Here is a 16792-nt window from a genome sequence, read left to right on the forward strand (position 1 = left end):
TATTATCTAAATATACTTGAATTTGCATTATGAATATTATTACTGGTCCAAAAAGTTATCCTGCATATTAAATATATTCAAATTATATTTTTTTTTGAAATTTTGTACTTCCTAGAAAGTATATTGAGAGAAATATGCAATTTTTTTTTTAAAAAAATCAGCGATTTTGAATCAATTTAAATTTTATCAAAAAATTTGTCTAAATCAGGTTCATGACTTTATTTATGGAGTAAATTAATGAAATTAAATATTTTATAAAAAGTATTTCAGACTTTTTTTTCTAAATGTATAATTAAAAATAATCTTATTTTAATAAAAATTTTTAGTTTTATTATTTTATCCATAAATTTCGCGATTAAGCGATTTAGGTAAGCTTTCCCCTTACAGCATTACAGCGTAATTAGAGTGGGCAAGAAGCGAATCATAAATGGCCAATTAAAACGCAAACATTATATTCGTCACAACCAACAAACAAATAGCTATCAACTACCACATTGACACTCTTCTCTCTTGGAATTTAACGCCTATCTCTTTCTCTCTATACAATCATAATTCAACATTTTTCAGTATCTTTCTCTATCTCCAACACAGACACTCTCTTTGTCTCTCTCTGCCAGTCTTCAGGTTTGTGAAAATTTCCAAGTTTCTCTCAAAATTGTCAATCTTTTTGGTCTTTTCTTAGCAGAAACACCGGTTTATATTGATGTTCATTTAGTCACGTTGCTAAAGTGTTTGATAATTTGCTTGCTTGGTTTGTCTCTTAATTTTTTTTTTTGGGTTAAAGAATGGGAAAGACTCGTGTAATGGTGCCTGCTGAGGAGGTGGACTTGTCTGCTGTCAAGTATAAGCCTGATGTTATCCAAGGTTGTTTTCTTGATCTATATATGCTTTTATATTTATGTACATGAATAATACTGTGTTAAGTTTCTGTAGTGAATTATAGGATTATAAGGAGAGATGAGAAAAGATTGGATTTTGATTATTTTTTTGTTTGACATATAGCTCCACATTTGACTGGATTGGGATTTAAGTTGTTTGTAAAGATACTTGAGGCTCCAGTAATAGGTCCTCTGATAATTTCTCACTTAAGGAAGCAGAACAAGATGGATGAGGTAGGATTTCTGTGTGGAATTTCACGTTTGTTGTGAATGAAAATGTTAATTTCACTCTCATACATTCAATTTTAAGAAATTCAACATAAGGATACCAAATTCAATCATTTATAATGAACTCTACACTTTTAGATTCATTTGCACTGAACAGTTATTTTTTTAAATTTCATTTTGAGTTCTTCTCTTTCATTTTTTTTTTTTTGTTGGGATCATTATTTTGTATGCCATGATACAGATGGTTTTGACTAAGAATGCTTTTGATAATTATTCCTATCAGATGTTGCGAAACACTCGGATACCAGAAGCTCCTATGTTTAAACCTGAATTTCCTCCTCAAGGTTTGTTCTTATTCTTCTCTCTTAATTTGTGCTATAGATAAGTGAAACACAAACACAAATACATGGAAATATGCTTTCAGGCATGCCATCTTACTTTGATACTTGGAGGGAGGAAATGGGAAATAATGTATAAAGACTTCGAAAGAAGGCCATTTTCAAACATTATCAAGCAAATTTCTTCGTTTCTGCTAAAAGATTTCAAGACCAATAAAGAGTCTTGGAATGGAACTAATAATTGTATTGGAAAAGTGGAATGTTTTACTATTACACCATTGGAAAATTGAATAAACTCATGCCTTATTAGTTAAAGTTCTAATACATGGAGCTGACTTGGTAAGTATATTGTGAGTTCAGAACCAGAAACTGGTGTTATTGTTGTGGATGATGATGGAAGACCAGAAGATAGGATAGAAACAGCCTTGAAGTGTCTTCCTCATTATGATCCTGCTAGTTACTGGAATGGGGACTCAGCTCCATCATTCAGGTACTGGAAGATACGTGATTACGCTCATGCTTATCGACATAAGCTTGTAACTCCATCCATGGTAAGTCACCATTACTGTCTAGAGGGTCAGTTTCTTTTTCTATTAATTTACAGGGGAAAGATCTTGCATTTACCTTGTAGGTTGCAGAGAACATCATCTCAGTTATAGAAGAATTTAAAAAGAAGAAGCCTCCTACACCTTTGTTGATTTCTTTTGATGCGGAGGAAGTCAGGAAGCAAGCTGCTGCTTCTACGCAGAGGTTTGAGGAAGGTATTGTTGAATGATATTTGATGATATATTTTAATTTATGGATAATCTATAGTAGAGACAAACAGCAATAATCACCTTCTGAGATTAGCTGATGTGATGGTGCAGGAAATCCAATATCTATTTTGGATGGCATTTTCATGGCAATAAAGGATGACATAGATTGCTATCCTCATCCATCTAAAGGTGCATGTTTTTCATTTTCTTCCTGTTTTCTTTAGGATGTTAATAGCGAAAGCTTACAGCCTTGAAAGTTAAAACTACTACGTTATGATAACAGGTGCAACAACATGGATGCATGAAGTTCGTTCTGTCAAAAGGGATGCAGTTTGTGTTTCTAGATTGCGTAGCTGTGGTGTCATATTTGTTGGAAAGGCAAATATGCATGAGCTAGGCATGGGGACGACTGGTAACAATCCAAATTATGGGTCAGTTAATTGCATTGGACCAACTATGGGATAGTGGTTATTAAAACATCGATATTAATGTCAACAAGACATCATTGTGGATCCTGCTTATATATATATATATATATATATATATATATATACTTAGCTTTACTGCATGACTATTATGATATATATTTTTCTTGTTTTAGTCCTTAAACAGTCACATTTAATTGCAGAACAACAAGAAACCCTCATGACATGGAAAGGTACACAGGTGGATCTTCATCAGGCCCAGCAGCAATTGTAGCTTCTGGACTATGTTCTGCTGCCTTGGGAACAGATGGTGGAGGTTGTTCAAGTTTAATATTTTATGTCCAACTCATAGGTTATTGCATGTGATATATTAATTTTTTATGTTAATTTAATGGTGAAAAGACAGGTTCAGTCAGGATACCTTCTTCCCTTTGTGGTGTAGTTGGCTTGAAAACAACTTATGGACGGACAGATATGGGAGGGTAAGATTGTTAATTAGTACTGAATTTTCATGCTTACCGCTTACATTTCTATTCTGAAACTTTTTATTCTCAAGCTATAGTTTTTAGGCTGTAGCAATTTCTTATACTACTCTTTTTCTTGGTGCCATCTTGACATAGTTCAATTTGCGATTCTGGGACTGTTGAAATTATTGGACCAATTGCATCTTCAGTGGAGGATGTGATGCTAGTGTAAGTATTTCAAGCTTGTTATAGCAGCTACCAAAATCTTTATTAGAAGTTACAGCACAGGTCTAGGTTCTATTGGAACTGGTATCACTGTCATGAAAATTTGACAATGTGCTTCCATTGATGGTCACTGTATTTTTTAAATGGAGCAATTTCTGATCTTGTTCACTATGTCATGCTTCACTAGAGGATGGTTATGGGCCCCACTCTCATCCCTCCTCTCCTAAACAAAAGACAAGGAGAAAGAGAAAAGCAACATAGTTGCACTTTGTTGTCATTTGTGATTTGCGGGTCATGAGGTCCATGTATTAGTTAATGCTTAAGAGCCGTAGAATGTCTTCCTCGATGACAGATTGAATACTTGAGTTTCAGTAATTACTTTGTATAAAATGTTGGTCACTTTGCATCCTGTTAATTCTTTAGGTATGCTGCAATGTTGGGCTCTTCTCCAGCAGATAGAATCAGCCTGCACTCGGTAACTTCACAAACTTTGTCATTTATGTAAAACAATTACAAATTAATACAAAAATTTTCTCTCTTATCTTTTGGAAGCTTGAGTTAATTGGCCACTCTGATAATTTAGTCTTTTGTTAGCATTAAGGGTTTTTTTTCAAGTGAATAATACAAATTTACTATTGCTCGTAATGGGATCTGATATTTCCAATTATCTAGTTGCAACTATAGTTGTACTTGAATCTTCTTTTTTTGTTTTGGCATATTTAGACATTCTAAGCTAGTTAGGTCATGAGTTCTTGCGACTTGTTAGGTTTTATTTTTCTGGCTATCCTTATATTTTTTTTACATTTTTTTTGTGTAGTCTCTTCCTTGTTTGCCTAATTTGTCATCATATGAAAGTACAGATGTTTTGGGATCATTGCGACTAGGAAAGTATTCTCCGGTAATCACCCCTTTTTTACTACCAAATGTCAATCAAAGTCACCATTTTAGTAATTAAGTTATAACTTTTAAGAAATGATAAATATCCTGCAGTGGTTCAATGACGTACACTCAACTGATGTCTCTGATAAATGTGAGGATATCCTTAACCTTCTGTGTAAAACACATGGGTGTGAAGTAAGTCTTCCTCAACCACAATGTGCTTCATTACTGTTTTACAATTTGTTTCGTTCTTTAATAAAATAAGGTGTCCAAATTAGCATCTCTTGTTATACTGACTGAAAAATTAACCTCATATGATTAAAGATGGTAGAAATTGTTGTACCTGAGCTTGAAGAGATGCGCGCTGCTCATCTTGTTTCAATTGGATCTGAAACGCTATGCTCATTAAACCATGACATTGAGGATGGGTATGTTTCCTTCCCTTTTTTTGGGGAGTAGTACATAAATAGATCAAGACTACTGTCTAACACTATCTTATCATCTTCTGTGAATACTACTTAAGATTGTTATTATCATTGGTTTATTGATGAAATGAATATTGAATTATGTCATGTTCTTTCTTATCCCTTTGCAGGAAAGGTGAGAGGTTGACATATGATACACGTACTAGTGTTGTACTGTTTCGATCATTCAGTGCAGCAGATTATGTCGCTGCACAGTGTCTTAGGTGAGACTAGATAACCTAAGTATATGTTTATAATTTTCATTTGCAATAGAGTTTTGAATATATCAAATGATTTTAAAATTCCTTTCCAAAATTGTTTACAAAAAGTATTTCAATTTTTTTTTCTGACCTATAATTTGCTTTGCATTGTTTTTTACCTGATCAGAGTGGATATTTGAAACAAAGGATTCATATAGCCGATTCCAACTAGTTTGGGACTAAGGCTTGGTTATTGTTGTTGTTTAATAGAGTTTTGAAAAGCACAGGCTGTTCATATGATTGAAATTTTCTTTTTATAGCTTTAAGTTTCTAAAGGACTTACATTTATCAGAAGTTTTATGTAATTAGTGGAATCTTATTAGAACATGTAAACCCTTTTGCTTACTTGTTTGGAATGACTCTCTTTTCCTGGGCATGTTAGCGTTCCAAGCCATTGAAAAAAAAAAAAAAAAATTCCTTTTCTTGATTAGTTTGAAAATAGTATCAACACATGGAACCAATTCTGATATAAGTGGTAGGATAAATACAAACTCTTCAGTATCTATGGTATTCTTGAAAGAATAGACTCAAACTCTAGACCACTACATCAAAGAGAATTAGATGTCAAATTAAGAACATTAACCAAATTTGTTGAGTGAACGGGAATTAAATTTGCTTTGTGACAAATGATGGTTCCTGAATCACATAATAGGACCGCTTGGACTGATAGCTTAAATTGCAAAGCTTGTCCAGGATGCAGGCATATTACGTTGGTATTCATATATTCCCAGAAAGGTCTTAATTTTGAATTGGAATCGAGAATTGCTTGCCCACATAAATGATGAATTTGCTTTACATACAGGGTGTCTACCTTTCGTTTTCTCATATTGTTTGTTTTCACCTGTAGAATTCACAAATAAATGATGATTCAAAGTATTTGTGCCTGATGTAATTGGGGTGTTTTAGTTTGTTTTCACTCCATTGATATTCTGTTATGGCGCTGCTTGACTTAGGGTAGTTTTACTGCTATTTACGGTGTTTTTATTTAGTTATTCAGTTTTTTATCATGTTATTTTCAGTTTCTTTGTTAGTGGCTATTAGTGGGGTGGTTAAGCAAGTAACTTATTGTAATGGGTAGTTATTAGTGGGTAGTGGGTAGTTTTAGCTTTACATTTAGTTGTTTAAAAGGCTGTTATATCAGGAAAAATGTAAGCAGAATTTTATGAAAAGGTTTTGAGTTCCTAAAACTCAGAGATTGTAGAGTTCTCTCTTAATGAGCTCTAGGAGATTGCAGATTCTCTCTAAGTCTGTCACCATTGATAGAAGGAAGAAAACTCCTTCTAAGATACCCATCTCAAACCCGATTCCCCTAATTCAAAGACCCATAACTAGATCCAAATTTGGGACCATAACAAATTGGTATCAGAGCCAACAGTTATGGGCGAATCTGTTCAAGACCAGCTTACCAAACTCTTCAATTTACTCTTATCTGAGCAGCAGGCCAATCAGACCTATAATGAGAAGGTTGAACAACTTCATGCCAAATTGGATGCCATGTCTTTTGACTTGGAATCCATAAAGAAGGGGCTGACTTCTTCAATTGCTGAAAGTCAAGCACCAAAAGCAAAGGGTCCAATAGGTTCAGCCTGTCTAGAATCTCCTAGGGGCACTACAACTGTTTCGAAATTCACAGAGTTGGAGGTTCTTGGACCACCTATGAGGAGTAATAATTTACGAAAGTTGGCAAGATTGGAACAACCTAAAACTGCCGCAGAGCGAATAGTTTTCCAGCAAATGTTTCAAGTCTCAATAGTTGTGTGTACAGAAGATAGAGCGGAGCAAAAGAAAGAAATAATCAAACATCAATTGTTAGCACAATTAGGGGGTCTTGCTTGTGATTTGGCAGCTTCTAAATGGGAAGGGAGTGGGAAGAAGCAATTCGAGAATGACATAGAGGAAACATTAGAGGAGCCATTTGATCCAGGCATATTAATTAAATATAGAAGCACAATAAACAGCTCCTTATTTGCAGAATAATAGAGGGTAATAAGGATTTTGTTTGCATCACATTTTCATAAGTTGAAGATTGCATGTCATCCATCCTTTGCGCTTGAGGACAAGCGCTTTTTCGAGGAGGGGTGTAATGTTATGGCGCTGCTTGACTTAGGGTAGTTTTACTGCTATTTACGGTGTTTTTATTTAGTTATTCAGTTTTTTATCATGTTATTTTCAGTTTCTTTGTTAGTGGCTATTAGTGGGGTGGTTAACTTATTGTAATGGGTAGTTATTAGTGGGTAGTGGGTAGTTTTAGCTTTACATTTAGTTGTTTAAAAGGCTGTTATATCAGGAAAAATGTAAGCAGAATTTTATGAAAAGGTTTTGAGTTCCTAAAACTCAGAGATTGTAGAGTTCTCTCTTAATGAGCTCTAGGAGATTGCAGATTCTCTCTAAGTCTGTCACCATTGATAGAAGGAAGAAAACTCCTTCTAAGATACCCATCTCAAACCCGATTCCCCTAATTCAAAGACCCATAACTAGATCCAAATTTGGGACCGTAACATATTCTTTCATCTGTGAATGAAGATGACCTAACCAATTATTGGTAGGAGAGATTTAAAAGGGGACCTGAGGAACTCATATCTAAATTGCCCGGATGGTCTTATGGAAAATGAAAATAATTTTATTTCTATGTTATGGTCTGCAAAAGATGAGGGTGTGCATGATGTCACCAAATCCATAGTTTTGAAATTCCAAATAACCATTTGGTATGTTTTATTTCAAGATTTACTCAATGAATTGAATAGTTATACATTTGATAAACAAGTGACATCGGAAACTTGGTAGTGTTAGTTCTATGTTAATGTAGTTTATGATATTCATTCAGGAAAAAAATTGTTTACATTATCAAGTTACCATATCCTTATTGTTGTTTAAAGGGATGTATTTCGGAGATGCTCAGCTAAAAAGTAATTTTCTGTTGTAGGATGTATTTCTTTCTTTTTCATTAAATCCATTTTGTTTCAGGCGAAGAGTAATGTACCATCACATGGAGATTTTTAAAAAAGTTGATGTCATAGTCACGCCAACAACTGGGTAATGTAATCTTGACTGTTTTCAGAGTTTTCTGTGCTCCTGTTAATGAAATCACAATCCGGGACAACATTGATTGAACTTGACAGAGACTGCTTTTAATTACAATTTTCATAGTTTTTCCTTATAATATGAGTTTTTTTTTTTTTTTCCTGAAAAATTGACACTTGCCGAGGCATTTGAAAGTGAATCATATTTTATGGATATGATATGATATACAACTATAAATCTAGTGCTTTATGTGATTTATTGGCCATTACAGATTAATTTCTTATATATATATATATATATATATAATTTTCTTCTAAAATGCTTTTCTCATTTGAAAATTTGAGTTATTACTTCAAATTCAATTTTATAGGAAAAAGTTGCTTCTAATCGTTATTAGAGGAATCTCAGTGTAAAGTTTTAACTAATATTTTGCTATCCTCTTCCTTTCTCTTTTATTTGTGCGTGAATGACAGCATGACAGCACCCAAAATACCTCCTAGCTCTCTTAAGTATGGGGAGACTGATATGCAGGTTACAGGTTTGTGCTCATCTTTCATAAGCTTGTACACTATACTGATGTGCAGATGCTTTTTATGATAGGATGACTATAAATTTGAGGCTTGGGTTTCTTTCAAGCCTCAATTCTGTGCTTCTGAAACCATGCCATGGATAGATTCTAGGAAACTGAATTTGGTTCAAGTTCCATTGGGTATAGTTTTTTCTCAGAAAGAAATCGGGAAATTTTCCTTAAACACATGATTCTGGTAGCCAGATTCAATGTACAAATGGAATAAAAATCTAATGACAGATATATCAACATCCTCTTCAGCCAAATAGGCAGATAACGGTTTGATTCTTCCGTCATTAGTATGTTAAGTGTATGTTCTTAATATTATTGTACATTACAGGTACTTTATTATGGCATCTTTTGAGAAGTCATACAATTCTTATGTTTCTCTTCCTTGGTTTCAGGTTATCTCATGCGATTTGTTGTTGCAGCGAATCTTCTTGGTCTTCCTGCCATTTCTGTTCCTGTAAGTCATGGTTAGCTTTCTTGTAAATATTCAGCATCACATGCCTCACCTAATGTCTATCTATCATTTGACTTGGCAACTAATCTCTTGCGAAAACTTGCAAGTACCATTTTTGTGGTTAGAGAAATTTCCTTTCTGCTACTCTAGAGATACAATGTTAAAGAAACAACTGAATAACCGATCTAAGTTCAGATTGTCCAAGTTCAACAAATGCTAGTTCTAGTGGATAAAATGTTCATTTCTCTATGGTGAAATCTTTATGGTTTAGCTTGCTTTAAAAAGGAGGGAAAGAGGAGGGGGGAGGGGTGGAAGAGGAGGAAGAAATTTAAAGCGTTAACAGATTTACTTGAGGAGATGCAAGTGGACTTATTCCTATAAAGGAAGGAGACAGTAGGTTAGTTGATGGAGAAGAAGTGCATGTGCTAAAAAGGATGTTATGGTTGCTATGTCCATGCTTATAGTTCCTGTTTCCCAATGCAATACTGAAACTTTTCTCCTTTCCTAACCACTTGACACGACCACTAATTTTTTATTTTAAAGCAGATGTTCTAGTTTACTCAAGTTTTGGTGTTTGATTTTCAGGTTGGTTATGATAAACAAGGGCTTCCTATAGGTTTGCAAATAATCGGTCGTCCATGGGCGGAAGCAACAATTTTGCGTTTAGCTTCTGCAGTAGAGGTATGATTCCTTCACCTAGAAGGAAAATGCTATATATTTTAGGACTGGTACTTCAGTTGCATAAAACAATCATTTTGTGTTATCAGGAATTATGTTCAAAGCCTAAGAAGCAGCCTGCATCATTTTATGATGTTTTGAAGAAAAAATGAAGCATTCTATGTGGCTTACCTGAAACCCCTTCGGGAAATCTGGCTTAACTTTTAATGTTTGAAACATAAAAATTTGTAATCAAGCTTCATAAATGGGTACTAATCATTTCTCATCATTTTCTACTCAATTTGACAATAACTTGCTAACAATTTGTCCTGTAATGTTTGATATTCTGAGCAGCAGAGACGTTAAAAGATTGGTGGTAACACAGAGGCACCTTGGAGTAACATCTTGGTAAAATTTTAGAACATGATACTATCTTTCATGGTGTCTTGAATATCTATAACTTACAATGAGAAGTGGTAGCAGAAAAATGTGTGTGTCGTAATATCATGATGCATATTGCATCATGGTAGAAAAGAATATTTGGCCTTAAAAGGTATTCGTGGTCATTGGTCTAAACAGTAAACTGATTTAACAGCAAACTCCAAAGGTGAAAATTAATTTTCTTTAAGAGTTCCCATGTTCAAATTCTCATGATATTGAGGTTGGGAGGAGACGTGAAAAATACGGAAAACCGGAAAAAAAAAAAAAAAACAGCCTTAATAAGTTCAAACTTCACGGCATCATGTCAGTTCAGAATTTCTCCCAGTTTTCTTGTCAAACATGCTGTTTATATTTGATCTAATTGGCACAATTCTGTTTAGGAGTGCATCTGGGTTGTGAATGTATGTAAAATATTGAAGCGTACAGTAGCCATAGTTTTCCAAGAATGCCAATGATAAAATTTTGAATGCTCAAATCAATTTCAATCCCTTCATTTTGTTTTGGGTCCATCTTCCTCCGGAACATCGCTAGGGAGATCTGGTCCATAAGGAATCTTTCCAGGATAGTTGGTTGTTGGGGGATCAGATCCAATCATACTGAAAGAAGAATCAGGTTTTTGAAAATCAGGAACTAGTCAACAGGAATGCTCTATATGTTTTATGAAAGCTTACAAACTAACCTTCTGTCAACAATGACCATGGATCGAAGCTCACAGTTCGCGAATCTGCAAGTAAATGCAATAAGTATTTGCAGCTTCATGATAGGTAGACCAAAAACACAATTGAACTTATAATATTAGTGATAAAGGAAAAAATAGCATTAGGGCTTTCAGCACAAGCATTATTGGGGAAAAAGAAAAGAATAGAAAAAAAGGCCCTTCCCCTTTTCAGCCCCAAACTGGAATAGAAAAAAAAAAATTTACCAATCCAATTTTGGTGAAGTATACTGAAAGAAGGGAGTAAATTCTAGTCAGTAAATCTTAAAAACAAAATATGAAGAATGCTTTGGCCGCTGAGAAGCTAACAGTTGATACAACGGGAGTAGCTTTCCCCTCGCAGACACTTACCTAGTGCTTATTTCTTTTTTCACCAATGGGTTGCAGTCATTTCCAAATGCACTTAAGGTATGAGACAAGAACCCACTGTGAGTAACTATTGCTATCTCTTTCTCTTTCCTTGTCCACAACCTGCAAACTGAATTGTTCAGTCCCAAGGTGCAAAATATTTACCTAAAAGTAAAATGTAAGTGCATATAACCTTTTCTTTTTCAACCGTTAAGAGTTTGCTGTATAATTCATAAGTTTTACATCTAAAATTAACATAAATTTGTGACTGCACACGCCTGTTGAAAAACTATTGACTTATGAATGATGTCAAACTTTTACTTCGTTCTTGTGATGACGAGAATCTAGAAGGTTGTGAGATTTTTTATTTTTTTTAAAAAAAGAAAACACCTAGAGCTCTATCAATGTGGGCAAGCATTTACCAGCTCAAGAACTTCAGTCCCCTGGCAGTAAGTTCTTCCACTGTCTCTCTGACATTGGCCTTCCACAATACGTCCTCATCAGTTTCTATCTGAGAAGCAACTTAAAAAGATCATTTACCAGGATAAACTAGACGGTAACTACGGTTTAGCCTGACTTGGAGCAGCCACAGCTACTGCCACTGCCAAAGATAGTATCGTTTTAGAGTTCATAACTTATTTCAAGTATCCAAGTACTTGCCAATGAAAAATCAATTGCAGGGAAAAGAAATTGATAGTCGCTGATGTTTCGCCTCTTGTCACAAGGATGCACACCCTGCAAACCAATATGACATGTAAGATAACTAAGAAAGACTCTGTTTCTGGAATCCAAAGGCAAGAATTAATGTTACCAATGTATTATAACATTTCCCTCACTGAGAGACGTGAGAGAGAGAAGGAAACCATTATGATTAAAAAAAGGAGCCAATGAGAACTTTTATGCATAAAGATAAACGGATTGAGATCAAGGTCAACCTCCAATTTTTTGTCTATAACTATTTCCTTTAGATACAGTAAAGAAACTTAAAACTCGATGAAAAAATTCTTAATTTCCCAGGATGATCGAAAGGTTTATCCTGGACTAGAACTAAATTATGAAGCAATTTAGAAATTTGTTAAAATGCTCCTTAAAATTACATGGGGAAAAAAAAAAAAAAAAACGTATAGAAGACGTACAATATGTTCTCGACAAAGTTCTACAGCAATGAAAGGTGGGGAATTGAGGCTTGAAATTGCAGGTCGACCACTGTTTCCAGCATTTGCCACCATCAGCGGCAGTGCATCCACCCTATCTGTATAGCCCTCACCACCGAAGACTCCAACAGCTGTTTGCAATGTCCTAAAAGTCATACTGATCATTGCTTAGAGACAGAACATCTTACAAAAGTTTTTTAGAGCATTCAATCAAATATGAACAAAATAAATTTTCCAATCACCAATTTGGATCAGTGTGTTTTTGAAATGGATTTGTGTTTCAAGTGAACAATCATAAAAATCAATATGATGTAAACTCCAGGCATTTTGGCCAAACATAACTAACTAACAAAGTGTTAAACAGCCTTGTTTAGCATGATTATATCAATTATAAAGTCGCCACTTTGAATTTATGATGAAATTCAGAAAACTGTCAGAAGCATAAATAAATCAAACAAAGACAAGAAATTGGGAATTTTTTCATGAGATAAAAGATGTCAAATTAAGTCTCACATTGCAATGCAGTCTATCATCAGAGTGGCTGAATATTTATAGCCAGATAAATTAGAGGTGAATGACCAACAATCAAAACAATATGTATCAGTGGAAATGCTGTTTGTGCACTTGCATGCATTAAAAAGCAATGGCATCAATTGAATGTGTTCCACTAAGTGGAATACAAGTAATAAATAGAGATGTATATTGCTTTTAGCTGGATACAAGTATGCAAATGCCTGATCTCATTAAACAGTAAAAGCACAACAAAACTAGGAATATATAAACATTTGAATTTGACAAGAAACAAATGGCATTTATCATTAATAAAAATTCCATATATCCAAAGTAACATAATAGAAATTTCTAGACCAATGCAATTACATAACTTTTGCTGCATTAAGAGCAATAAGACTTCTTTCTTCCAATACAATATGAAATTTCAAGACTTGAACTTAACAAAATGTTGAATTTATGCTAATCAGAAGACATGTTAACTAACCATGAAGATCCGCCCCTGCCTATGCTGTTTAAGGAATGAAAATTTAACAAAAAATGCAATCAATAGGAGCATAAGATGCCAACTTAAGAACCTTAGCAAAGGAGACGTGATAACCAAGTCAATCTTCTTGGATAGCCCACATGCGCGGACATGCTTACGCAAATGATCAACCTACGGAATCAGAAAAGGAATTGCATCAGATTTCGCCTGTAGCGAGTCCAGAACTCTGCTCTTGGCTGGAATAGGAACACCAACTGAGCTTTTCATTCATAAAACATTTTGCATAAGCAAATGCGAAAGGCTTTTGTCTTACCTGCTGCCAACCCAGTTGAGTAAGTTGTGCATCAAAATATTCGGGAGACAAGTATGCTTTGAAGTTCTTATCTCCCTCTACATTGTGCATCCCTTGTGCATGCCTCACCTGGATGTATGGTTTTATAAGACCAGAATGTGTTGATTTGCGAGCAAAAGCCAAGAAAGAAGGCAATCTTGGACATCCTTCAGACCAAATATGTAGCGGCTTCATATTTACAATGGACACAGAAAATAATTTGAAAAACAAATTTAATACCAACCAGGTGAATAGTTTTGCAGCGGTGCAATGGAAACAAACTCGGACCTGGACAACCATCCATATCTGCGACTGAACCCGACAAGCATTAGCTTTCAAATAGAAGACATGGTTTGTAAAAGGCAAAGAAATTAAGAACTAGTGTAATTACATCAACAAAAGAATCAGCTTTTAGAAAAACAAGAGAAAATACAAGCAAATTTACAATCATCAAGTGTCTACAATAGAAATTATAGAAATTTGAAATAGTAAATAATTTAAATTCTAATTCTTAAAAGTATTTCAAATTTCCATCTCAGTCCATTTGCAGTTTCCCAGATGGCACTCTAATTACAGTTACAGATCTCTTTCTCTTACATAAAATTGATCAGCTTAATCAAATCTACAAAATCAATCCAAGAGAGAACTAACCACTAAACATAAAGCACATCCCAGTAAAATCAAAGACAGAAGCAGATATGATCAGATGCTAATAGCTAAAAACCACAAAACCCAAATACCCAGAAAGGGAAAAGACAGGGGAACAAACCAAAGCAACAGATAAACATGAATGCACAGTCAAGAAAACATTTTGCTTATACATAAACGTATGTTTCAAAAGTTAAGGATTTAAGAGATGAATTGTACTGTTACCTGGAAAAGAAGAAGAGTCAGGAAGATGTGGAGGTTGGCTCGAATTGTGACCTAGTGGCAGGAACAGTAGCAGCCAGAGAAGTGGAGTGGGAATGTGACAGAGAAATGGTTTGTAATTAATTGAAGTGATAAAGTTGCAAGTGAAAATAGTCATTTTGCCTTTTTGTGGTTATTTTGTATTTGTATATCAAGGATGAGGGACTGTAAACTGTGAAGTGTATGGGATAATTCAAAAATTGGCTTAATTTCAGTTAATAATGGTTATGGTGATGGAAATTGGAAGGATGATACTTAAAATTAAATTCACCTTCCTTGACTCTCTCTCAGAATTCCTTCTATGGAGATATATATTTATTATTTGCATATAATCCTGTTATGAAAATTGTCAGGCTCCTTTTATAAGCTGTGCAGTGCTTAATTAGATACAGTCAGAGTCATATAGACCGAGGAAAAAAGAGAACACATGTATAAATAAAAAAATTGACAAAAAATGATTGAAGTGAAAATTTAGAAAGTTAAGAGAAGAAAAATATATTGCGTAGTCATATATTTATTTAAATTAAAATTTTGATTTTCGTATTGAAACTAGAAAATTTTAGTAAAACAATTGAAATTAAACCACTAGAAATTCCATCAAACGGATTTAATTTGTAATTAACTCTTTAATATTTATTTAATTTTATAAAAATTCTAAATTAAAAATTTACCTGAATGGACAAATTCTCCCCCAATTTTTGGGTGAGAACTCTTCAGCATCTTGATGACGTGAAAGGAAGGTAATTTAAAGAACAAAAAAAAAAATAAAGGGCAACTTGGGGTACGTTATTAATTAATTCTATATTCTATGGACAAAGAAAAGACAACGGGTTGGTGGTTGTGTAAACTTTTTTAAGAATTTTCTTTTTTTGAAGGAAACTTCTATAAGAACTTCTGATGTGATTCCAGTCATGTGTATGTATTAAAAAAAAAAAAAAATCAATGGCTAGAGGTAAATTAGGTCATTTGATTTATATCCCCATATTATTTTACAATAATAAAAATATTTACTATTTTTACAGCCTATTAATCTTATATTATAACTAAAAATGGATTATTTTATTACCCTTGTATTGATCCATTAATTAAAATTTGCTAAATTGGCAATTATATTTAATTCCAATAATTTGATTATTTGCATGCAAAGTCTACGTAGTTTATTGGTCAATATATATTTACTCTGACAATATATCTGGTTCGAATCTCGCTCTCTTAATAAATAATGGATTTAGATATTAAATATTTACTCTTTATAAATATTGAAAAAAAAAGTCTTAGCTCTATAATAATTGATTTTGTACAATAAAAAGTATTAAAAGTAGTTTGGCAATTGATATTCCTTCGTTAGTTCATTTGACCAAAGATTACCAAAGCAGCTAAGAAAGAAAAATGGCAGCAGCCAGCTATGAAAAAAATTAATTTCTCTTAAGTCATAATCCAATTGCTACATCTGGAGCTCATGTAAAACTAAATTGATTGGTAACCAAGAAAATGAAGGAAAGTGAAGATAGAAGCGAGAAAATAAGAACAGAAGAATTAGATAGAGAGAGAACAGTAACTGTGATTATTGTATTGATAAGGCTCCACACACGAAACTTCTTATTTCAATCAGGAAAAGTACATTCATAGAAAAGAAAAATTAAAACTAGCTAGAAGAATAAGAAACCTCTACGGCCACCCTGAGTTCTTCGTCGTCTGATTGCTCTTCTTTTTATTAAGGAAAATATTAATCAGTTAATTGTAATTAACTTTACCATCTGTCATTGTATATCCTTTCTATAAATACGAGATTGACATAGCTTAATTACAGGATGAGATAGCTTAATTATAGGATGAGATTGATACTTGTACTTGTATAAATTATGCAGTTTTCTAATGAACAACACAACACTGTAAATCATTATCTTTTTCTTTATTTTAGATGGTATCAGAGCAACTTTCCTGGTGCTCTTGAAGCTTCCGTTTTCTTTCCTTTTCCATAGTCAACAATGGGCAACGAATCACCAAAAGCCCGTAACATGGAATCATCAAAAGCTGGTAATATGGATCCTTCGCATCCATATTACGTTCATCATTCAGATCAACCTGGTCACATGCTCGTACCAGTTAAATTAAATGGAGAAAATTATCGATCATGGAGTAAGGCTATGATTCACGCTCTTACTGCGAAGAACAAGTTAGGGTTCATCGATGGGTCGCTAGAAGCCCCGTCCCAAGAAGACAAACCAACGGAACTCGCATTGTGGAATCAATGCAACAGCCTAATACTTTC

General features: G+C 33.9%; 2 protein-coding genes across 7 annotated transcripts; one reads left to right on the plus strand and one right to left on the minus strand.

Moving 5' to 3' along the window:
• The first annotated feature begins 453 nt into the window (after positions 1–453).
• FAAH (fatty acid amide hydrolase) lies at positions 454–10057 on the plus strand. The gene is made up of 21 exons (XM_012219177.4): positions 454–624; positions 785–864; positions 1003–1112; positions 1390–1450; positions 1805–1995; positions 2076–2205; positions 2311–2388; positions 2483–2630; positions 2828–2940; positions 3031–3106; positions 3245–3316; positions 3737–3788; positions 4131–4211; positions 4304–4387; positions 4517–4620; positions 4788–4880; positions 7881–7949; positions 8411–8475; positions 8910–8971; positions 9554–9649; positions 9736–10057. Exons 2-21 carry the CDS (start codon positions 786–788, stop codon positions 9796–9798), a joined length of 1827 nt encoding a protein of 608 aa, XP_012074567.1. The 5' UTR covers positions 454–624; position 785; the 3' UTR covers positions 9799–10057.
• A 288-nt stretch (positions 10058–10345) lies between these two features.
• On the minus strand, positions 10346–14740 carry LOC105636013 (Phosphoglycerate mutase family protein). Of its 6 annotated transcripts, none has more exons than XM_089723312.1 (10): positions 14485–14740; positions 13856–13917; positions 13594–13701; positions 13372–13451; positions 12266–12440; positions 11790–11864; positions 11552–11640; positions 11133–11252; positions 10746–10790; positions 10346–10662 (listed from the first exon to the last, which is right to left on the minus strand). In XM_089723312.1, exons 1-10 carry the CDS (start codon positions 14636–14638, stop codon positions 10557–10559), a joined length of 1014 nt encoding a protein of 337 aa, XP_089579438.1. In that variant the 5' UTR covers positions 14639–14740; the 3' UTR covers positions 10346–10556. The 6 variants fall into 6 exon arrangements, with proteins under 6 accessions (XP_089579438.1, XP_089579437.1, XP_012074566.2 ...); XM_089723311.1 differs by having other exon boundaries at positions 13856–13923; positions 14485–14734; XM_012219176.4 differs by having other exon boundaries at positions 12266–12428; positions 13856–13923; positions 14485–14712.
• Positions 14741–16792: the final 2052 nt, after the last annotated feature.

The sequence above is a fragment of the Jatropha curcas genome, chromosome 6 (genome assembly GCF_041381405.1).
Source record: "Jatropha curcas cultivar XTBG-Jc1 chromosome 6, XTBG_Jcur_1.0, whole genome shotgun sequence".
Lineage (NCBI taxonomy): Eukaryota > Viridiplantae > Streptophyta > Magnoliopsida > Malpighiales > Euphorbiaceae > Jatropha > Jatropha curcas.